Source organism: Chlorocebus sabaeus, chromosome 16 (assembly GCF_047675955.1).
Source record: "Chlorocebus sabaeus isolate Y175 chromosome 16, mChlSab1.0.hap1, whole genome shotgun sequence".
Taxonomy (NCBI): Eukaryota; Metazoa; Chordata; class Mammalia; order Primates; family Cercopithecidae; genus Chlorocebus; species Chlorocebus sabaeus.
In genome coordinates this window covers 63,997,434-64,022,237 of record NC_132919.1, presented here as the reverse complement: position 1 = coordinate 64,022,237, position 24,804 = coordinate 63,997,434, and the positions used below count along the sequence as shown (strand labels likewise).

The following is a 24,804-nucleotide window of genomic DNA, read 5'->3' as shown; positions in this document are numbered from 1 at the left end:
ATGTTTTTAGGTTCGCTTTTTTTTTCTTTTAACACAATTGAGCAGTAATTCATTACCATGTTCTAACCCTCCATTGTTACTGTTAAGAAATCGGCTGTCATTTGCCTGTTGTTTCTTTGACGGTATCTGCTTTTTTCCCCCTGACTGCTTTAAAAGTTGTTAGCTATGGTGTTCTGTAGTTTTATGATGATGTGTCATTTCATTTCTCTGGCTTGTGATTTCTTGGATTTCTGGAATTTGCGGGTTGGTGTCTCTCATTAGTTCTGAATAATTAGCCATTGTCTCTTTGAATATTATCTCTGATTTGTTCTTCTTTTCCTTCTCTTATGAAATTATAATTAACCATACATTATACTTTATAATTTTATTACCATGCCTTTTGACTTCTTTTTTTGTATTTTTGTTGTTCTTGTCTTTATATACTTCATCATGGGTAATTTCTTCTTGCCTTTCAGTTCCCAGATCCTGTTTTATTGTTTCTAATTTGCTGTTAGCCCTTTTGAATTGGTTACTGCCTTTTGAAGAAAAAGAATTACATTTTCTGCAGATATTTTCAAGCCTGTTTTTTATTTTTTAAAATATGGTAGACACAGTTATTTTATAATCTGTTTGATAATTCTGGCATCTGAAGCTTTTATGAATCTGTTTCTGGTGTCTCTTGTTTTTCTTGTTATTCATGGCTTTATTTCTTTTATGCTTTGTTTTTTAACTGTGTACTCATTGTTCTTGAAAAATTTTTTTGGGGTTTCTTCAAGATCTAGGATGAATGAAGATGTATTACTACAGGGAAAATTTTTATTTGCTCCTTCCGAGTACCTAGAGATTTTACCTCTTTTATATACCACTTTAGTGCATTTATAGCTTATATTTTGTGTAGTTTGCTTATTTTGTTTGCTTTATTTCAGCTACTGGGAAATATTGATTTGGATTGTGTCAACATTTCTCAAGAGAACCCCCAACTCTTACACTGCCAAGGCAACTTCCTTGCAGCCATCTGAGGGTGGGGGTAATTTTTCTTCTGGTTTACCCTTTCCTTGAGAATGTAGGTAGCTCTTTGGAGGCCCAGCTTGAAGTGGGAAGGGTTTCCTATTGAACCCTCTCCCTTGCGTGGGCTGGGCTTTGGTCTGTGACTACCAGCTTGATACCATGTTGCCCTGAAAATGGAAATTGAAGATCTGCAGGTGCCCTTAGGTCATATGTGGCTTTGGTGTTTCTTTTACCTGTCTGATGTTCCTAATTTCCCTTAGATTTTGCCCTGGCAGATCCCTAATATTTAATCAAGTCTTCAGTGCTTTTAATGTTTTTGTTGTTATTGTTCGCCCATATTTTATCCTATCTGTATAGTTTGTTTGTTTTTTTTTTCCCCCAGGGAGAGGTTGGTTCAAACAGGATAGGCTATAGCCTACATAGGATATTTACATAAATGTTTTTAAATCTTTCAATCCTTGGCAGGTATTTATTGAATATATGGCAGAAGGTTTAATTTTACTGTTGCAGCTCATTCTCCCATGCAGTGAGAATGTTGTCATCAATGGATATCACAGGTGTTCTAGAGCCTGAGTTTAAACTGTTACATTTGGTGGGGTGGGAGTGTTGATCATGAGGAGGACTCTACTCATAGATTTAAAAACTAAATTTCTTTGTCAGGATCATTTTACTTTTATTTTTTGACATGAAAACATTAAAGAACTATTCCTGATTAAGGAAAATTATTTCCTTTATTCATGCAGATTAGGAAAGTTCAACAATTCAGAAATGGTGAAATAGAAAGTTCCCTCCAAAAGAACTGTTATTAGAGAGTATGGTGGGCAAATTTTTCTAGACTTTTTGAGATATACACGTATGTTTATATAATAGGTTTTCTTATTTCCATTGTATTACTTTATTTAACCAATATCTTGTAAACATTTGTGTTCTATAAATAGTGTAATGAACATCCTTATACATACTTATTAACTTACAAATTTTTCCCAGATAAATCCCCTAATTGTAATTCCCAAGTCAGAATATGATCATTTAAAAATGTCATCACATAAATTGCTAGAAGGTTATTAGCAGTTTGAGAGTACCAATTTTTTCACACCCTGCTAATACTGAATTTTATCATTGTAACCTTTGCATAAAGAAAATTACCTTGTTTTAACTTGCATTTGTTCATTAGTTATATATATTAAACATCATATGTTTAATGGCCTTTTGGATTTCTCTTTTAATGCTTGTTCAGGTCCTTTGCATATGTCTCTTTTGAAATACTTGTGTGTTTTTGGTTTTTGTTTTACTGATAGGTAAAGCATTATTTGTTAAGATTTAATAAATTATTTATATTATTGATTTGTTATATTGTAAATATTTTTGCTTGTTTGTAATCTTTTCTTTTTATGTTGACTTTTACCATTCAGATGTAAAAAAATTGAAGTAGTTAAATTTATCAGTGTTTTTCCTTTATGACTTACGGGATTTTTCTTATTCTTAGATGTTCCCATATGGTGTATGCCTATATGGTGTGTGTTTGTGTGTGTGTGTGTGTGTGTATGTGTGTATTTTTTTTTTTCTTTTGAGACAGGGCCTTGCTGTGTTGCCCAGGCTGGAGTGCAGTGGTGTGATCTTGGCTCACTGCAGCCTCTGCCTCCCGGATTCAAGTGATTCTCATGCCTCAGCCTCCCGAGTAACTGGGACAACAGGCACGTGCCACCATGCCCAGCTAATTTTTGTATTTTTAGTAGAGATAGGGTTTTGCCGTGTTGGCCAGGCTAGTCTTCAACTCCTGACCTCAAGTAATTTGCCCACCTTGGCCTCCCAAAGTGCTGGGATTACAGGCATGAGCCACTGTGCCCCACCCATGGTTTATATTTTTAATGTCATGTTTAAAAAGTCCTTTACAACTAGAAAATTCTAAAAGCATTTGTTTATTTTTTCTTCTTGTAATTTTTATATGTTACGAAAGGTAGGAATCTATTTTTCCCTTTTTTTCTAATGTCTGCGCAAATGTCCTACCATCTTTTTAATAAGTTCCCACTGATATGAAATGCACACTAATCACAAATTATATATCCATATTATATAGATCTGTTTCTGAATTCTGTATTCTGTGCCACTGGTCAATCTGTCTGCTTCTGTATCTGTATGATACTGTTTTAGTTAATGTAACATTGTTGTATGTTTCGATATCTGATCAAGTTTCCCTGACACTCTTTCTGAAAAATTATGTGGCTGATTATGATTATTTTTTTAAGTGAACCTTAGAATTTATTGTGAAATCCCACAAAAACAACTGCCCGAGAAAGCATGAGAGAGAACCTAGATGACTACTGTACCACCATAAGACTATCCCTTGGAAGAGAAAAAGGCCAAAAACAAAATTGAAACCTTAAACTTGGGTTTTAGAGAAATTTGATGTTTGTAGAATCTGAACCCAGGAACATGATATTACCATTTAATTTAGATCATTTTTAATATTCATCTGTGAAGCTGTATAGTTTGTCTTCATAGGTGTTCTGCATGTTTCTTAAGTTTGCTTTCAAGTATTTTACAGATTTTTGTATGCTACTTTGAATCAGCTTTTCCTTCTGTTACATGCTCTGATTAAAATCAGTTGGGGAAGCTATCGATTTTAGTGTATTTATTTTGTATTTGTCCGTCTTACTGAACTCTTTTTAATTGTTATAGTAATTTTTCCATTGATTTGGTTGGTTTCCTTTGTGAATAGTTATATCATCCAAAAATGACACTAAAAATCTTTGATTTCTAATATTTTTACCTCATATTTTTTCTTTTTTACATTGGCTAAAACTTTTATAACGTTTAATATGAGAATATGTTACTTTTGTCTTGTTTTCTAGCTTTAATGAAAAGATCTCCAGTGTTAGCACCATTAGTTATGATATTTTATGTTGATTTTTGAAAAACATACTCTTCATTGCATTAAAAGTGGATAATTCCAGTCTTTTTTTTTTTTTTTTTTTTTTTTGAGATGGAGTCATGCTCTATTACCCAGGCTTAGTGTAGTGGCACAATCTGCGCTCACTGCAACTTCCGCCTCCTGGGTTTAAGCGATTCTTCTGCCTTAGCCTCCCGAGTATCTTGGATTATCGGTGCCTACCACCACGCCCGGCTAATTTTTGTATTTTTAGTGGAGATGGGTTTCACCATGTTGGCCAGGCTGGTCTTGAACTCCTGACCTCAAGTGATCCGCCTGCCTTAGCCTCCCAAAGTGCTGGGATTATAGGCATGAGCCACCGTGCCCAGCCAATTCTAGTCTTTTAAGAGTTGCCTAACAGTGTGTTTATCCTTTTTGGTATCCAACAGGAAGAATCTTAATTTATCCCTTCCTAAAGTTAATGTAATGAATTACATTAGTAGATTTGCTAATGTCAAATCATTTTTAGGTTTCTGGAGTAAATTATGCATAATTGTGGTGTATTATCCTTTTAGTATACTGTGGAACTTGTTTTGCTTGTATTTATTTTAGATTTTTGCATCGTGAGAATAGAATTGAGAATGAAATAAGCTTCACCTATAAAGTCATGGAACAGGCCAGGCACAGTGGCTCATGGCTGTAATCCCAGCACTTTGGGAGGCTGAGGCGGGCGGATCACCTGAGGTCAGGAGTTTGAGACCAGCCTGGCCAACGTGGTGAAACCCTGTCTCTACTAAAAATACAAAAAAATTAGCCAGACGTGGTGACACCTATAATCCCAGCTACTTGGGAGGCTGAGACAGGAGAATCGCTTGAACCCAGGAGGTAGAGGTTGCAGTGAGAGCAGAGACCATGCTACTGCACTCCAGCCTGGGCAACAAGAATGAAACTCCATCTCAAAAAAAAAAAAAAAAAAAAAGAAAAGAGAAGAAAAGTCACGGGACAGTGTCTTAATTTTCATTTACCTACAGGATAGAAATATTTCTTGTGTAGGGTTGAGGGCATTATGAGGTTGATTTGTAGAATTCTACAAAGTAACATGTAAATTCAGACTCTCATAAATATAGAACCATTAAAATATAGTGTCAAAGAATTTGAGTAAGATAGTCACATTTTTAGATAGGTTATAATACAATGATAATGTTGGTATGCTCTCCATAATTATTTTTAGAGAGGCCTTTTTTAAAAAAATCATTCATCTTATATTTGATAACTGTTTTTAACCTGTTACATGTTTGGGCAGTATCAGATTATCTTTTTCATGTTATTTGTGTGTTTCTTTACTGTTTTCCAGCGACGAGTAGAACAGCCCCTCTATGGTTTAGATGGCAGTGCTGCAAAGGAGGCAACGGAGGAGCAGTCTGCTCTGCCAACCCTCATGTCAGTGATGCTAGCAAAACCTCGGCTTGACACAGAGCAGCTGGCACAAAGGGGAGCTGGCCTCTGCTTCACTTTTGTTTCAGTGAGTACAAAGCCTAAGTTAATTCAGATCCTTGCCATTGCCCTAGCACTCCTTGATGAAGTTGGATTAATTATTTTGATAGAGAGATAAGGGCATTTCTAATACTTTTTTTAAAAATGTGATCTCCCCTTATCGTCATTCCCAAACATGTCTAATTCTACATCACTTCTAAATGTATTGTGTTTTTCCCAGTCTCCGTTGGTTCAAACTCCTGAGGGAGACTGCTTTGTCAATGCCTGAACCCACAATGGAAAGGAAGGAAAGCATCATCTTAGATTGACAGAGAAGAAAATACAGATCAAATTCCATTAGTAACCAAGATATAATTAAAAATAGAATCTCCAAGTTTCAGCCATCATCTATGTAAGTTAATACTCAAGTCAGTGCAGTTTTAGTATGTAGGCAGGCATTCTCACAGCAAGGTTACTGGTCATTTGCCCTGTGTAGTATTTGGGCTATGTACACACTTTCTTTCTCACCCCTTCAGAGTATTGGTACACTTAGCTTTCTCAGGAATATTTGGCTACCTGTTTGCTCCTTTCAGCTTACTTCTTTCTCCATCTTTGAAGAACAAGAATTTGAGTATTATGAAAGTTTGACCTCATTTCATAAGGCGCTATGAATGCAGTTTGAACCAAATGTCATTTTTCCTGGTTTCTAGGCCCTACTGGGTCACCTGTTTGTTGCCAAGAGTACCAGAGTAACAGAAAGCCCCATCGCCCTATTCCTATTCTACTTTCAGGGACATCTTTCAGAACTGTCACCACTTATCCAAATTTTGTCCCTGTTACCAGTTCATTTTGTCCAGTTATAATCTAAGTTTCCTGTTTATTTGCCCTGTGGTATCTATAAGTCTTCAATCCACACTACACCAACTGTGTTCAAAAAGGTGCTGAAAACGGTGGGTAAGGAAAGGAAATACAAATAATAAAACAGTTAACCAGATAGGAAGCTATTGTGCATGATTTGGAATGTTGTCTTATAGTTATGATAGCTTTACCTTAAGAAAGAGATACAACATTCCTTGAATAACATCATTTCATTCAACATCGTTTCGTGATAGTGTTAATCAGACACTGTGAGCTGATGCCACTGTCTATGTGGAGTTTGCATGTTTTCCCTGTGTCTGCGTGGGGTTTTCTCAGGGCACTCTGGTTTCCTCCTGTATCCCAGAGATGTGCACGTTAGGTTCAGTGGTTTGTCTACAGAGTCCCAGTCTGAGTGAGTGTGGGTGTGTGTGTGCAACAGAATGGCTTCCTGTCCAGGTCTGGTTTCTGCTTGCACCCTGAGCTGCCTGGGATAGGCTCTGGCTATTCACCACCCACTGGAATAAACAGATAAATCATTATCTTATTTTTATTAATCTGACTTAAATGTATATAGAGCTCACTTTTATTTCAGTGTTTAATATTAGAAGTGTTTTGATCTTAATCATCAAAGGAATGGGGAAACTTCTTGTGTGAAGACAGTATAGTCCTATCCCCAGGTAACGAAGGAAATATACATACTTTAAAAATGGGATAATTGACCTATATAATATTGTAAGAGGGACTGATAGCAGTATGGAATAGTTTCTTTGAGAATGCAGTACCCTATAGTATTGTTTTAGAGAATGTATGTGTCATTCACACATTTCGAAATTGTTAATGTTTATCATACACTTACTTTTGTTAAATCTTTGCTTTTTTTTTTGTTTTGTTTTGTTTTTTGTTTTGAGACAGAGTCTGGCTTTGTCGCCTAGGCTGGAGTGCAGTGGCATGATCTCGGCTCACTGCAAGCTCTGCCTCCCGGGTTCATGCCATTCTCCTGCCTCAGCCTCCTAAGTAGCTGGGACTACAGGCACCTGCCAGCACGCCCAGCTGATTTTTTGTATTTTTAGTAGAGATGGGGTTTCACCATGTTAGCCAGGATGTTCTCGATCTCCTGACCTGATGATCCATCTGCCTCAGCCTCCCAAAGTGCTGGGATTACAGGCGTGAGCCACCACACCCAGCCTTTGTTAAATCTTTATCTTGGATCTTACTTTTCCAGGAATAACCTTGGATAATCAGGGAGTTATTTATCTTTTGGTCATTTTTAAGGCAATAAAACGACCTCTTTTTCACTTGAGAGGAGTTCCCTTTGTTTACTCCACAAATACTGAGTGCCCACCGTGTAGTGAGCACATAATTAAATATACAAGATTTGGTCAGCAAGAACTTGTTCCCCTTTCCATCTTCTGTAAAAAATATGGTTATGCAGGCTTGTGGTGGATGCACGTGAAGGACCTCCTACTGCTATCAGCTGACACACTCTGCTATCAGAGGGGTAGCAGATGCTGTAGCCACATTGTTCTCACATGCAAAGAGGTAGCAGAGACGAGTAACAAAATGATGTATGCAGAAGGAACATGGAAACAGTATGAAAACCAGAAGTCTAAATGCTCTGGTACAGTTCTGTTTCTCTTTGCTTCTCAGCAGTACCAGCCAGCATATAAGCTTAGTAGTATAAGGAAAGAAAATAGTAAAAGGGTTAGTATTAATATACAAGTGTAAAGCAGCAAAGGAAAGCAGATTCATAGAAAAGTAGGTAAAGACTGTTTTTGAAAAGAAGGTGGCCAGGCACGGTGGCTCAAGCCTGTAATCCCAGCACTTTTGGGAGGCCGAGACGGGCGGATCACGAGGTCAGGAGATCGAGACCAGCCTCGCTAACACGGTGAAACCCCATCTCTACCAAAAAAATACAAAAAACTAGCTGGGCGAGGTGGCGGGCACCTGTAGTCCCAGCTACTCGGGAGGCAGAATGGCGTAGACCCGGGAGGCGGAGCTTGCAGTGAGCTGAGATCCGGCCACTACACTCTAGCCTGGGCGACAGAGCGAGACTCTGTCTCAAAAAAAAAAAAAAAAAAAAAGAAAAGAAAAGAAGGCAAGTGGCTAATAACATGAAATAATGCTCAATTTTGGCCATAGAGAAGTGCAAAATAAAACAAGATAACATTTTTGACCTAGCAAATTGGCAAGGATTAATAAATTTGATAGTTCTTGGTGTAGGTGATAGTTTAGATATACATTCAGTTTTATTCTGTCTGTAAATTGTTGAAGTCATGTGGACAACTTGGTAATGTATCTGAATGTTAAGTTTACATATCCTTGGGTCCAGAAATTCCATTCCCATAAAATTACACAAAGATATTTATTGAGGTATTGTTTGTCAATGCAAAAAATCTGGAAGCCGTTTCCTTTCCAGTATTTCAGAGGATATGACCTTCGCATCAGAACTCATCTGACGTAATTCATCAGCGACTGTTGATCACTTCTTTCTTCTCTAAGCATATGGTCTTCACTTGGCTTCCATTCTTGATTTTTCCTCAACATCCTCTATCTCTGAACATAAGAGTGTTCCAGGGCTCTGTCTTCAGACTCGTTTATCTACCTTCATTTTCTTTTTAACATCCCTCTCTCTCTCTTTTTTTTTTTGAGACAGGGTCTCACTCTGGCTGGCTGGAGGGCAGTGGTGCAATCTCAACTCATTACAACCTCCACGTCTTGGGCTCAAGCGATTTCCCCACCTCAGCCTCCCAAGTAGCTGGGAGTACAGGTGTCTGCTACCACGCCTGGCTGGTTTTTTATTTTTAGTAGAGACAGAGTTTTGCCATGTTGGCCAGGCTGGTCTCGAACTCCTACTCTCAGGTGATCCACCCGCCGTGGCCTCCCAAAGTGCTGGGATTACAGACATGAGCCACTGCGTTCAGCCTATGTTCAGAATTTTACCACTTCTAATTCTCTTCACTACTGCCACTCCAGCTTAAACCATTGTCTCCCACTGAGATAACTGGACCCATTGCTTTAACCTTTGTTTTCTTTTAATCTGTTCTCAGCAAAGCAGAGTGATTGTGTTGAAACGAAAGTCCAGTTATGCCACTCCCCTGTCGAAAAGTCCTTAAAATGGCCCTGCATGGTTTGTTTTCTCCACCCTGACATGTTTTACTACTATCTCCCTTTCTCATCAGATTCCATGCACACTAGCCACCTTGTTTTCTCAAATACTCTGTCTCTCAGTGATGCTCTCACCTCGGGGCCTTTGCGTTGGCTGTTGCCTTTGCCCTAACATTCTTCACCCATATATCAGCATGCCCCGCTCTCTCAGTTCCTTCTGGTTTCTGCTTATATTTACCCTATTAGAGAGGCCTACCCTGGCCACACTATAAAATAGCAACTTCTCCCCGCCCACCCCACCTGTTATTGAGCTCCTAGGCCCTGCATTGTTTTTTCTCCTTAGTCTTACACCAGCTGACGTACTATGATAGACTTTTTTCTGACTTCCCCCCACTGGAATGTAAGCTCCATCAGGTCAAGGACTTTGCTTTGTTCACTTCTGTATCTCCAATGCCCAGAACAGGACCTGCTCTAATAGGCACTCAGTGTAATTATATGTTGCATGAGTTAGTAAAAGCATTCTTTTTTTTTTTTTTTTTTTTTTGAGACGGAGTCTCGCTCTGTTGCCCAGGCTGGAGTGCAGTGGCCGGATCTCAGCTCACTGCAAGCACCGCCTCCCGGGTTTATGCCATTCTCCTGCCTCAGCCTCCCGAGTAGCTGGTGCTACAGGCGCCCACCACCTCGCCCAGCTAATTTTTTGTATTTTTTTTTTAGTAGAGACGGGGTTTCACCGGGTTAGCCAGGATGGTCTCCATCTCCCGACCTCGTGATCTGCCCGTCTCGGCCTCCAAAAGTGCTGGGATTACAGGCTTGAGCCACCGCATCCAGCCATAAAAGCATTCTTTATAGAGGGACTGGTTAAATGAATTGTAATACATTTGTACAGTGGAATGCTATACAGCTGACAAAAGAAGTGAGGTAGCTGTGTAAACACTAATGAAAGATATCTAAATATGTGTTGGTAAAAATAGCATGTGGCAGAATATTAAGAATTTGATCTTTTAAATGTTTAAAATTATTACATAATTCTATGTTTTAGCATAGGAAATTTGAGTTTTTATTTTTAAGAGAGAGGTCTCACTATGTTGCCCAGGCTGGGGTGCAGTGGCTATTCACAGGCACAATCATACCGTTATAGCATACTATAACCTTGGAACTCCTGGGCTCAAGCAGTTCTCCTGCCTCAGTTTCCAGGGTAGCTGCAACTAGAGATTGCACCACAGTAGCTGCAAGTAGAGATTGTACCGCTGCATTCCAGCCTGGGTGACAAAGTGAGACTCAGTCTCAAAAAAAAAAAAAAAATTAGTATTTGGACTCACAGTCCAGTGCTCATTCTATACCACCACACTAGCTCCCAGTATGAAGACTGTCTGTTTGTACAAAGACAATATATATCAGACTAGAGAATAAGATAGCCGAACTGACCTCTCTCACTTGTAACCTTATGACATTACAACATACATAAAGATTCAGGAAGAAGAAAAATGTAGAGGGATTAGAAAAAGGTCATTTCCTCCTCTATTGGTGAGAATGTTGTCAGGGAAAATCATAAGCAAATAATTTCCTAAATTATAAAAATAGAACATGTACATAGTCTGCAAGAAATTGAGGAGATGGAGAAGAGTGAAATTCTTCCCTTGGATTCCTCAGAGATAACTACTGTTAACAGTTCGTGTTTTGGATTTTCTAATGATTACCATTTTAATGTCAAATAATATGTTCCTTGTTTAATCTTATTTATTTATTTGTAGAGACAGGGTCTCACTATGTTGCCTAAGCTGGTCTTGAACCATCCTCCTGCCTTGGCCTCTCAAAGTGTGGGGATTACAGGGTTGAGCCACTGTGCCTGGCCTTATTTAATGAACTTTAAGTAAGATCTGTTTACTCCTCATTATGAAAGACAAATTTAACATAACTTTCACCCAGTCTTTCTTTCTTTTTGGGTTGTTTAGTTATTGTTACGGTATAAGTGTTTGATATTTAGTTTGTTATTTTAACTATAATTGAGTCTTTTCTGCTTTGTAAATTATTCTAAGACTTGAAAACAAGGAACATTCACAATATTATGATTGTTTCATTGTTGGGCATTGCAAAACCAAATGATTTTATTGGACTCACTGAAGAGAAGAGAAGAGAATTGAATTAGTTTAGATTGAAACAGTTCTAGTCGTCAGGGTCTACTGGATCTTTTTTTCCCTTAATGGCAAGTCTGTTGTTTCCTTAAAACTCGTGTCTTTTAACATTATATAGATGTTCTTCACAACTTGATTTTTTAAAAAGGTAGTTTGCTTTTTTTATGCCAAAGTATTTTAAAATACAGTTCAGAAATCTTGACCTCCTGTCTCTAAATAAATAGGCATTTTTAAAAAACATGTTAACATTTTGCTAGATAGCCAAATTAACATTATAACATATCTATTAACATCTGTAAAATAGAACTTTCCTCTCATCATCTGTGCCTGTTGCTCTATACTGACATACAGTTCTACTAGAAAGACAGGCTAAATGCTTAGTTCTTTCCTTTTAATTACTAATGAGGCTTCTAAATTTTTTTTTTAAGTTTTAAAGTAGAGAGTTGTTCGATAGCTGTGCCATATGGTAACAAACAGCTTTCTCTTCTTTGATTATCATAGCTTCATGGATTTTCATGGGTGTACATCAGTAAATAGAATCATTATTTTTTGGTGCCAGTTGGTCACGGCCTTATCCTTTTACCAGTTGATGGATATTTAGGCTGTTTCCACTTCTTGGCTATTATGAATGATGTTGCTATGAACATTTGTATATAAGACTTTGTGTAGACATACGTTTTCATTTCTTTTGGATTTATGCTGAAGAGTGAAATTGCCAGGTCATATGGTAACTGTTTTTGAGGAACTGCCAGGCTCTTCCACAGCAGCTGCACCATTTTACATTCCGAGCAGCAGTACATTCCAATTTCTCCATGTCCTTGCCAGTACTTGCTATTGTCTGCCTTTTTCATTATAGCCATCCTAGTGGGTGTAAAGTGGTATCTCATTGTGGTTTTGATTTGCATTCCCCAAAAAACTGGTGATGTTGAGCATTTTTTCATTTGCTAATTGGGCTTTTGTGCATCTTCTTTGGAGAGATCACTATTCAAATCCTTTACCTATTTTTAAATAGTGTTGCCTTTATTGTTAAGTTGTAAGCATTCTTTATATATTCTGAATATTAGATCTTTGTCAACTATATAATTGGCAAATGTTTTCTATTCTGTGGGTGGTCAGTTTACTTCTTGACAGTGTCCTTTGAAGCACAGAAGTTTTTAATTTTGAGAAAATTTCAATGTATTTGTTTTTTTCTTTTGTCGCTTATGCTTTTAGTGTTGTAGCCAAGGCTTCACCTAACCTAAAGTCATGAAAATTTACTCCTATGTTTTCTTCTATGTGTTTTATAGTTTTAGCTCTTATATTTAGGTCTTTTTTCCATCTTGTGTTAATTTTTTTGTGTGGTATGAGGAAGGAGTTCCAACTTCATTTTTTTTGCATGTGGATATCCTATTGTCCCAGCACCATTTGTGGAAAATACTGTGCTTTTACTGTTGAATTGTCAGCACCATTTTCAAAAATCAACTGACTCACAGCAAGGGGTTTATTTCTGGGCTCTAAATCCTACTCCGTCTATATGTTTGTTATATTAGCCCGTTTTCACACTGCTACAAAGAACTACCTGAGACTGGGTAATTTATGAAGAAATGAGGTTTAATTAACTCATAGTTCTGCAGGCTTAACAGGAAGCATGACTGGGAGGCCTCAGGAAACTTATAATGGGAGAAGGCGAAGGAGAAGCAAGCACCTTCTTCTCAAGAAAGAAAGAGAGAAAGAGTGAAGGGGAAAGTGCTATGCACTTTTAAACCATCAGATCTTGTGAGAACTCACTCACTATCATGTGAACAGCAAGGGGGAAATATGCCCTCGTGATCCAATCAGCTCCCACCAGACCCTTCCCTCTGACATATGAGGAGTACAATTCCACATGAGATTTGGGTGGGGACACAGAGCCAAACCATATCACCTGTCTTTATGCCAGGACCATACTGTCTGAATAACTGTAGCTTTGTAATAAGTCTTGAAATTGGGAAGTGTGAGCCTTCCTACTTTGTTGGGTTTCAAGATTGTATTGGCTGTTTGGGATTTGTTGCATTTCCCTATGATTTTTAAGATCAGCCTTTCGGTTTCTATACATAAACCAGATAGGATTTTATAGCAACTGTGTTGAATCTGTAGATCAATTTGAGAAGTATTGCCTTTTTAACAGTATTAAGTCTTTCAATCCATTAACACAAAATATGTATTTATTTAGGATGCTTTAATTTCTTTCAACAATGTTTTGCAACTTGCAATATATAGTCCTATATTTATTTTGTTAAAATTATTCCTAAGTGTTTATTCTTTTTATGCTATCGCAAATGGAATAGTTTTCTTAATTTTATTTTCAGATTGCTCATTGCTAGAGTATAGAAATACAATTGATTTTTGTATGTTGATCTATCATGATGGAGTCTTGCTCTTTCGCCCAGGCTGGAGTGCAGTGGTGCAATCTCGGCTCACTGCAACCTCTGCCTCCCGGGTTCAAGTGATTCTCCTGCCTTAGCCTCCCGAGTAGCTGGGATTATAGGCACCCGCCACTACGCTCAACTAATTTTTTGTATTTTTAGTAGAGACAGGGTTTCACCATGTTGACCAGGCTGGTCTCGAACTCCTGACCTTGTGATTCACCCGCCTCAGCTTCCCAAAGTGCTGGAATTACAGGCGGGAGCCACCATGCCCGGCCTGGACTCATGATTTCTAATAATTTTTTTTGGTAAGACTTTTTATATACAAAATCATGCCATCTGCAAATATAGTATTACATCATTTCCAATCTGGATGCTTTTAATTTTCTTGCCTGATTGTCCTGACTAGAACCTTCAGTAGAATTTTGAATAGAAGTGGCTAGCTGGGACATCCTTGTCTTGTTCATGATTTTAAGGGAAAATGTGAGTTCTTTAAAAATAAGTATTTCATTAGCCAGGCGTGGTGGTGCGCACCTGTAATCCCAGTTATTCGGAAGGCTGAGGCAGGAGAATTGCTTGAACCCAGGAGACGGAGGTTGCGGTGAGCCAAGATTGTGCCACTGCACTCCAGCCTGGGTGAGATCTGTCTCAAAAAAAAAAAAAAAAAAGTATCATGTTTACTGTATGGTTTTCAGAGGTAGTCATTTTTTAGGTTAAGAAGAAAGTTCCCTTTTTTTTTTTTTTTTTTTTTAAAGACGGTCTCATTTTGTCACCCAGTCTGTTGGAATGCAGTGGCCTGATCTTGGCTCACTACAGCCTCAACCACTTGGGCTCAAGCCATCCTCCCACTTCAGCCTCCCCAAATAGCTGGGACTACAGATGTGTGCCACCACACCCAACTGATTGTTTATTTGTTTGTTTTTTGAGCGAATTCTTCCTTTGTCACTGAGGCTGGAGTGCAGTGGCATGGATCTTGACTCAGTGCAACCTCTGCCTCCCGGATTCAAGCAATTCTCCCACCTCAGCCCTCTGAGTAGCTGGGATTACAGGCGCGCACCACTGTGCCTGGCCAAGTTTTGTATCTTTAGCAGAGACAGAGTTTCACCATGTTGGCCAGGCTGGTCTTGAACTCCTGACCTCAAGTGATCCACCCGCCTTGACCTCCCAGAATGCTGGAATTACAGGCATGAACCACCACACCATGCCCTGATGTATTTTGTAGAGACAGGGTTTGCCATGTTGGCCAGGCTGGTCTGGAACTCCTGAGCTCAAGCTATCAGCTTGCCTTGGCCTCTCAAAGTGCTAGGATTATAGGTGTGAGTGAACCAGTGCACCGGGCTGAGAAAGTTCCCTATTTTGAGTTTGTTGATTTTTTTTTTTTTTTTTTAATAATGAAAAGGGTTTTTTATTTCAGAGAAATTTTATTTTACTGTTTCTTTGATTATTTCATTTCCTCTGTTCTTTTCTCTAGAAAACCATTAGGTAGTTTCAGGGTCTCTGTGCTATTCACGTTTCTTTTCTTTTGTGCTCCGTTTAACCTTTTGTTTTATCTTCTGGGAGATTTTTTTTTTTTTTTTTTTTTTTTTTTGAGATTGAGTCTTACCCTGTCGCCCAGACTGGAGTGCAGTGGCACAATGTTGGCTCACTGCAATCTCTGCCACCTGGGTTCAAGTGATTCTCCTGCCTCAGCCTCCCGAGTAGCTGGGACTACAGGCACATTCCACCACACCCAGCTAATTTTTAAAAATAATTTTAGTAGAGATGGGATTTCACTATGTTGGCCGGGCTGGTCTCGAACTCCTGACCTCAGGTGATCCACCCGTCTCAGCCTCCCAAAGTGCTGGGATTGCAGGCGTGAGACACTGCTCCCAGCCTCTTCTGGGAGATTTTCTTGACATTGTCTTTTAGGTTACTGGCTGTGTATTCAGCTGTGTCCATTTTGATATTTAACTCACCTATTAAATTTTTTAAACTTTGATAATCTTATTTTGTCAATTTGATTGTTCATGTTCTTTACTTTTTAATTTTTGTAGCTACAGTATCCTTTTGATCCTCTCTGAACCTATTTTATTTTTTTTAATCTTAAGAACCTTTAATCCAGTTATCTAAATGCAGAGTTTCAGTTTATGAAACAAACCAAAGCAGTTTGTCATTTTATACTATAAAATATTGAAAATCAAGTGCTAAACTGATACTTTACTTTTAAAGTTGTTTATTGAATTATCTGTTAACTCTATGATTAGGCATTGTTTTTTTGTCTTGGATTTTTCCTTTTGTGCTGTTGGGGTTGTCTTGAAAATGTATTTAGCTTAACTGAATGAGGGATCAGAGTGATTAATATAGGTTGTTGACGTGGATTTTTTTTTTTTTTTTTTTTTTGTAACATAGTCTCTTTGTTTTCCAGTTTTGCATTTCTAGATTTTAACATAGGACCAGGCACAGAGGATCACATTTAATGTTGAATGAATGATCAGTTACAGCATTTTTTTCTCTAACTGATCTGAGCATTGTCACATGAGGTCCTTATATTGTATAGTACCTTTTACCTTTTGAAAACATTGTTTTCATTTTCATGAGGATTTTCTGCTTCCCAACTGAGGAATTTCCTAACTGCCTACTTCCTCAGTTAACTTTTGCATTTTTACTTATCAATGAGCTATTTATATGTGTATTTTTACAGAAAGCTTTAATTTGGAAACATCACACTGAACCACTTTCTAACACCCTCAGTTTGCTAGAAGAAAACTTAGAATCAGAAATAAGCATATTTAAACCCATATACCGTACATCAAGAAATCTGTAGAAGGGCCTTTTAGCTTCCTCTTCTATGGGATCTGGCAACACAGAGCCATTCCTGCAACTCCCAAAAGCAGATCTCTATCCAGCACAGGCAGATCCGGGTAGGCTGATGATTAATAACCAATGGAGGGATATATTTGCTGCATAGGAATAAATGCTAACCTTAGATAGTCTATGATTCCCTGAGATCGCTGAGGATCCCTATGATTTCTCTTCTCTGTGTCTCTGATGGTATCTCATTTTGTGTATTATATTCAGAACTTGCGTTATGGGTATTTAAAGTCCTTTGGAAGGTGCTTTAAGTTTTTGAGCTTTTCTTTACCCTCTAGTGTATTGAAGCAGAAATGCTTATACTGCAGGATGGTGTTAAGGAAAGTGCGCACACTGTTTTTTGTTTATGGTATTCCATGGAAGTTAAGTGCACACACTTTGAACTTCCTAACTGCCTACTTCCTCAGTTAACTTTTGCATTTTACTTATCATTGGGCCATATATATATATGCCTTTTTTATTTTTATTTTGAGATGGAGTCTCACTCTGTCACCCAGGCTGGAGTACAGTGGCATGATCTCAGCTCACTGCAACCTCCACCTCCCGGGTTCAAGCTATTCTCCTGCCTCAGCCTCCCAAGTAGCTGGGACTACAGGTGCGCACCACCACACCCGGCTAATTTTTTATATTTTTAGTAGAGACGAGGTTTCATCATATTGGCCAGGCTGGTCTTGAACTCCTGACCTCGTGATCTGTCTGCCTTGGCCCCCCAAAGTGACGGGATTACAGGCATGAGCCACTGCACCCGGCCCTATGTGAGCTTTAATTTAGAAGTATCTCACTAAACCACTTTCTAACACCCTCAGTTTGCTGGAAGAAAACTTAGAATCAGATGTAAGCATATTTAAACCAATATACCATGTATCTAGAAATCTGTAGAAGTGTCTTTTAATCATTTGATTCTTTTTTTTTTTTTTTGAGACAGAGTCTTGCTGTGTCACCCAGGCTGGAGTGCAGTGGCGCGATCTCAGCTCACTGCAACCTCTGCCTCCAGGGTTAAAACAGTTCTCCTGCCTCAGCCTCCTGAGTAGCTGGAATTATAGGCGCCTGCCCCCATGCCTGGATTTTTTTTTTTTTTTTGTAGTTTTAGTAGAGACGGGGTTTCACCATGTTGGCCAGGCTGGTCTTGAACTCCTTACCTCCTGATCTGCCCACCTCGGCCTCCCAAAGTGCTGGCATTACAGGCGTGAGCCACTACACCTGGTCTAATCATTTGATTCTTATCGGCTCTTATTATAAATATAGTTCAAGCAGTCATTTGTATAGAAACACATTGTAAAAGGAGAGGATTGTAAGAGCAATCAAATGATAACTGAAGGAAAGAATGCTTGTATCCTAGTGCATTATAATACTTGAGGTTCATAATGATGACCCTTAATTAGTAAGAAAAGATAGGATTTGCTGCATTCTTGAGTAGAGAACATTTTTAGTTATTTGGAATCATATAGACCTGGCGCTCCCCTAGTGACCCCCACCGCAAGATGGAGTCTTGCTCTGTCACCTAGTCTGGAGTGCAGTGGCGTGATCTCAACTCACTGCAACCTCCACCTCCTGGGCTCAAGTGATTCTCCTGCCCCAGCCTCCCAAGTAGCTGGGATTACAGGTGCCCACTACCACACCCAGCTAATTTATTTATTTATTTATTTTTAGTAGAGATGAGGTTTCACCATGTTGGCCAGGTTGATCCTCAACTTCTGACCTTAGCTGATCCACCCGCCTTGGCCTCCCAAAGTGTTGGGATTATAGGCCTGAGCCACCGCACCCAGCCTCAAATCATAAACTTTTTTTTTTTTTTTTTGAGACAGGTCTTGCTCTGTTGCCCAGGCTGAAGTGCAGTGACACAGTCTTGGCTCACTGCAAGCTCCGCCTCCCAGGTTCAAGCGATTCTCCTGCCTCAGCCTCCTGAGTAGCTGGGATTACAGCCACATGCCACTGCACTCGGCTAATTTTTTGTATTTCCAGTAGAAATGGTGTTTCACCATGTTGGCCAGGCTGGTCTTGAATTCCTGACCTCAAGTCATCCACCTGCCTCGGCCTCCCAAAGTGCTAGGATTACAGGCATAAGCCACTGTGCTCAGCCTCAAATCATAAACTTTTTTAAAAAAGGGTTTATCCCCGACCCTCTAGATTAGGTTATGTGCCTTGTTACATGCTCTTTTAGCACTTAATCCTAATTGTGATTGTGTATTTATTATATGATTGTTTGTTCAACAGTTTCTTTCAACAAATATTTGCTAAGTGTTTAGTAAATCTTCTTTTGGATTGTAAGCTTCATTAAGGCAGAGTAAGGACTGGGTCTATGGTTTCTCTTGGCCATGTGCACCTAGCACTTAGCACAGTGCTTAGACATAGACATAGGGAGTACTTAATACATAGTCATTGAATGGATACATTAAAATGGCATTAATAATGCTGCCTGATAAGGCTGCTGTGGGCCTTCAATGAAATTGTGTGTAGGAAGTGCTAGTTTGCTCACAGGCTGGTGGTAACAGTCTACTGTGGTCATTGAGAGCAGTTATTGTGGACACAACCCCCAATTCTGGTTCCTCTACCTACTAGCTCTGTGAACCCACATAGGTCCTTAATATCTCTGATTTTTATTTTATTTATCTGTAAAATGGAACTAATAATTACACTTACAGGACAGAGTCTTGCTGTCACCCAGGCTGGAGTGCAGTGGTGCGATCTCAGCTCACTGCAAGCTCCGCCTCCTGGGTTCATGCCATTCTCCTGCCTCAGCCTCCCAAGTAACTGGGACTACAGGTGCCCGCCACCACGCCTGGCTACCACGCCTGGCTAAATCTGTATCAAAAAAAAAAAAGGTACTATTGAGGATATAATATAATTAACCTGAATAGGTTAATTGTATTATGGAACCTAAACCATATAAATTTAAAATGCCTTAGAATACCCAGTCAGCAAGTGACTATTAGAAATCAACCTGGATTTTAGACCGCTGTGTGTTCATGGATAATGTTTGTGTTTAGGAGTCTATTCTGAATAGTGGTTTGCAGTCCTTTACGTGCATCCCCTGTGCACTGGATGCATCACTCCCCTTTTCTGACTAAAGCATATGAAAATACAAGTGAAAAAGTCAAGTTATTACAGGAATAACTTTTTTTTCTAATTTTCATATTTAAAAAATTCATTTGTAAGCATTTGATACTTTAAACCTGTTTACAGGAGCTTGGTATAAACTACCGTGTCCAGCCCTTTGTCTCATATTTGAATTGTTTTACTTTCTTCTTGGCCACATGGCCCTGACTTCTCACTTTCATAAGAAGGGTTTGTATTGTAGAGATATAAATTATGGAGTTGTTTGCATTAATACAAGTGTTTGTGGAAGAAGATGCCAAACTTTCCTGTAATTGGTAATGTACCTTTATTGTAGGCTCAGCAAAACAGTCCCTCATCTACAGGATCTGGCAACACAGAGCATTCCTGCAGCTCCCAAAAACAGATCTCCATCCAGCACAGACAGACCCAGGTAGGTTGGTGATCGATAATCAATTGAGGGGCATAACTGCTGTATAGGAATAAGTGCTAACCTGTGTAGTCTGTGATTCTTCTCTGTCTTCTCTGACCACCTCATTATTTGTGTGTATTATATTCAGAACTTGCATTATGGGTGTTTAAAGTCCTTTGGAAGGTGCTTTAACTTTTCTTTACTCTTCTGATGTATTGTAGCAGAAATGCTTATGCTAAAGCATGGCGTTAAGGAAAGTGCACACTTTTTTTTTTTTTTTTTTCCTACAGTATTCCACAGAAGAAAAGTACCTCCACTTTGAAGGCCTCAGTTCAGATTCTGGCACTGTGGCCTAAGTTCAGATTCTGTCCTGGGCCTCAGTTTTTCTTAGTACAAAGCATCTGTGAAAATGTTGTTGGTTCTCATGATCTCAGACAGTGTATACAAAGTGTTTCTTAGTAGTGTACTTGTAGTAGGTTTTCAATAAATGTCAATTCCCTAATTTATGAAAGTAGTTAATGTATTCCTTTTCCTGCTTACTTATTTTTACCTGGCTAAACTTCTCTCAGATGTGAGATACCAACATGGCTTACTCCTTAAATTATGTTCAGAAACTCTTTAATTTAGGGAGTATTCTGAACATTTGAGGATTATATCTGCAAAGGATGGTGGCTATAGCTTCCAGTTTGTAGTTTTGAGTATACTGAGTTTTCTTGAAGCCTCTTTTGATACTATATATATTACCTTCAAGACAGGATGGTTGGCAATCTAGGAGAATTTCTTAAATCTCAAGAACTATACAACTCCCTGGAGCACATTTGAATTTTATCTAAGTCACCTCCAGCTCTTGTACAGTTCAGTTAAATAGTTGAGCACTCAGGTAGCTTCTTCTCTTCCCTTCTGATTGCTCTGTGTTTCCACCAGATGGCGCATTTGTTCCTTAGACATTTGGGTCAAGTCTCCTATGAGATCCTTTTCTATTCAAAGTTAGTTTCATTACTGGAGTAACATGTTTCTACATTGTTCGGTGCACAGTAGTGAGAATTCATACATTTGATTCCAGAATTAACATGTGTTTGAAGTGTAGGTGTAGTGGGACATAGGAAACCCAGCAGAGGACTTGAAGAATGAGATGAGACAAGCAGATTTCATTTCTTGAGCCATGTGATTCTAGGCCATTTGTGTGAGCAAGTGCTTTTTTTCCACCACTCCGAGAAAGGTAATGAGAAGAGTGTGATGACATATAACATGTTGAGACTAATCCTAAATTTGTTTTACCTTTGTCTCTGTAGTCCGACCTCACAATAGAAAAAATATCTGCACTAGAAAACAGTAAGAATTCTGACTTAGAGAAGAAGGAGGGAAGAATAGATGATTTATTAAGAGTAAGTATTAAAATGTGGTAAGAGATTTTATAGCAAGCATCATTTGTTATGTATATTTGTATTATGTACATGTCATAGTAGTAGTTACTATAGCCAAATAACAAAATGAAATAATGAACATTTTGGTATTTTTCTTTAATTGAGGGAATCTGAGTAGGAACCCGGTTCCTACATTCTAAACACTACCTTTAAATTGGAAATCTTATACTGTAGTATATTTAATGATTGAATTTATACTGGAGAAATAGATATGTGGAGTGTTATATTTCATCTAGAACCGTGGGAATAAGTATAAAGTGTTGTTTTCCCATTCCAGTGAAGTTTTTTTAATATTGTGGAATTTTATAAGTTATTTCAAAAGGACTTTTTAGCCCATTTTGCCTTTTGGCTCATATTTTAAAAAAGTAAAAAGGGCTGGACATGGTGGTTCACACCTGTAATCCCAGCACTTTGGGAGGCCGAGGCAGGTGGATCACTTGAGGTCAGGAGTTTGAGATCAGCCTGGCCAACGTGGTGGAAAGAAACCCTGTCTCTGCTAAAAAATATAAAACATTATCCTGGTATGGTGGCAAGCAGCTGTAGTTCCGGCTACTTGGGAGGCCGAGGCAGGAGAATCACTTGAGCCTGGGAGATGGAGGTTGCAGTGATCCAAGATCGCGCCACTGCATTCCAGCCTGGGCGACAGAGTGATACTTTGTCTCAAGAAAAATATAAGAAAAAGGACCGGGCATGATGGCTCATACCTGCCACTTTGGGAGGCTGAGGCAGTAGGATTGCTTGCCACCAGGGGTTTGAGACCAGCCTGCATGACACAGCAAGACCCCATTTCTACAAAAGAATACAAAATTTGCCAGGCATGGTGGTGTGCCTGTGGTCCCAGCTACTGGGAGCCTGAGGTGGGAAGATGCTTGAGCCCAGGAACTCTAGGCTGCAGTGAGCCAAGATCGTGCTCTGCACTCCAGCCTGGACAACGGAGCAACACCCTGCCTCAAAAAAAAAAAAAAAAAAATTATACATGCTCTTTACCAAATACAGAAAATTATGTCACTCATAATTCCATTAATTGGGATTAAACATTTGGTACTTTTTTTTTTTTTCCAGTAATTTTTTTGAGCTGTTTGAAGTAGAGAGAGATATACGTATATATGTGTGTATATGTATACATAATATACATACGTAATGTATACATTACATAAATCTTTTATGTAATACATTAGATAATGTATTACATAAATAATATGTATATGTATACATATACATATGTGATATATACATTACATAAATAATCTTTATTATTAAACATATTTGTGCTAATGTGGTAGTTAATCTGCCTCTTTAGGGTCCTGAAACCTCCAGGGCTACCGTGACACAGCGAGGTGGGGATCGGCGGCCTTGCCTTTGTCAGTCTTTCTTATTAGGCTTCGGGTACAATTTTGTTTGAATAAAGGTGTATGTTTAATAATAAAGATAATAAAAGTCATTGTACTCATGATGATCTGACCTCCAAAATTTTTTTACTTGTATTATATTTCTGTAATTAATAAAAACGTAGGGTAAAATAGTATAGTTTGACTCCTTTTTATATAAAACCTGGAATTCAGCACATAACTAAGTCTGGCCTTTATTAGTAAAGTCTAGTGTGTTTATATTATTATTAATTTTATATATTTATTTTGAGACAGGGTCTCACTCTGTCACCCAGGCCGGAGTGCAGTGGCACAGTCTTGCAAGCTGTGCCCTCCCCAATCCCCACCTGAAGTGATCCTCCCACCTCAGCCTCCCAGGTAGCTGGGACTATAGGCATGTGCCACTACATTTGGCTGTTTGTATTATTGTTAGTTAATTTATTTTTTGAGACAGAGTCTCACTTTGTCACCCATGCTAGAGTGTAGTGGCGTGATCTTGCCTCACTGCAACCTCTGCCTCGTAGGTTCAAGTGATTCTCCTACCTCAGCCTCCCAAGTAGCTGGGATTACAGGCATGCACCACAATGCCTGGCTTGTTTTTGTATTTTTAATAGAGATGGGGTTTTGCCATGTTGGCCACGCTGGTCTCAAACTCCTGACCTGCAGTGATCGGCCCGCCTTGTCCTGCCAAAGTGCTGGGATTACAGGTGTGAGTCACTGCGCTCGGTTTATATTATTATTATTAAATTATTTTTACTACTTTATATGATACTAAGTTCTTATGTATAGAGTATAGGCAGAGACAGCTTTATTACCAAATTTGTAGTCATTGTTAGACTTGTTTCTTCAACTGATTTCAAAGCTTATCAACAGTTTTTTTTTTATTTATAGTTTTTGTTTTATCTGTTGATGGTGATACATTTTTAAGTGATTATTTTTCAGCAAGGATTTGTCAGTGTTAAATTTTCTGTGCCTTGCAGACCTGAGAATTCTCTCTTTTGCCCTCCCATGAAAAGACAACACTGTGTGCAGGATTTTTGTATCATAACCCCTTGTTTTGTTCATTCTGCCTCTCAAATATAACACACACATTCTCTCTCTGTCTCTCCTTCAGTTTTTCAAGCATTTAGTATTTCAGAGAAGTTCATGACCAAAGCAGGAAACACCATAATTTGTTAAATATTACCCCAGGGTGTATCTATATGTGGGTTTATATATTTTTATTTGGAAAATGCGTGATTATGTCTAACTATGCTTTTATCCCTCTTCATATTGGTTTCTTCTTGGCTCTTAGCTTGAATCTCTGATTTCTCTCCTTTATTTCTAACATGTTATGTCTCATTTTAATGTGATTGCCTCTTACTTCTGAATCTCATTAAACACTGTCTTCCATATATTTCTGGCATTTACTGCAGCTCATGTGAATTTTGATTTTATTGTTTATATTTTTATTTTTTGAGACAGTGTCTTGCTGTCGCCCAGGCTGGAGTGCAGTGGCACTGTCACGGCTCACTGCAGCCTTCATCTCCCAGGCTCAAGCAGTCCTCTCACTTCAGCCTCCTGAATAGCTGGGACTACAGGCACGTGCCACTGTGCTTGGCTAATTTTTTTATTTTTTGTAGGAACAGGGTCTCACTATGTTGCCCAGGCTGGTCTTGAACTCTTGGGCTCAAGCAGTCCTCCTGCCTTGGCCTCCCAAAGTGCTGGGATAACAGACGCGAACCACTGTGCCAGGCCTATTATTTACATTTTAAATTTCCCTGCTCTTTTCCCCTCATGTAATATACTTTCTTATCCCATCCTGTATATTATCTAGGGTTTTTGGTTCTTATTTCCTAGATATCATGTCTTTTTGCATTTTATGAAATATGACAAGAATTCTAAAATGT

General features: G+C 38.7%; 1 protein-coding gene across 14 annotated transcripts in view; it reads left to right on the top strand.

The window, feature by feature from the left end:
- The window catches only part of TLK2 (tousled like kinase 2), a 139,328-nt gene that overhangs the window by 56,822 nt on the left and 57,702 nt on the right, over positions 1 to 24,804 (top strand). For all 14 annotated transcript variants that reach the window (XM_008012200.3, XM_037993190.2, XM_008012201.3 and 11 more), the window contains 3 exons: positions 5,211 to 5,378; positions 20,050 to 20,145; positions 21,417 to 21,509. In XM_008012200.3, coding sequence (XP_008010391.1) covers positions 5,211 to 5,378; positions 20,050 to 20,145; positions 21,417 to 21,509 — 357 coding nt within the window. The remainder of the gene's footprint in view (positions 1 to 5,210; positions 5,379 to 20,049; positions 20,146 to 21,416; positions 21,510 to 24,804) is intronic.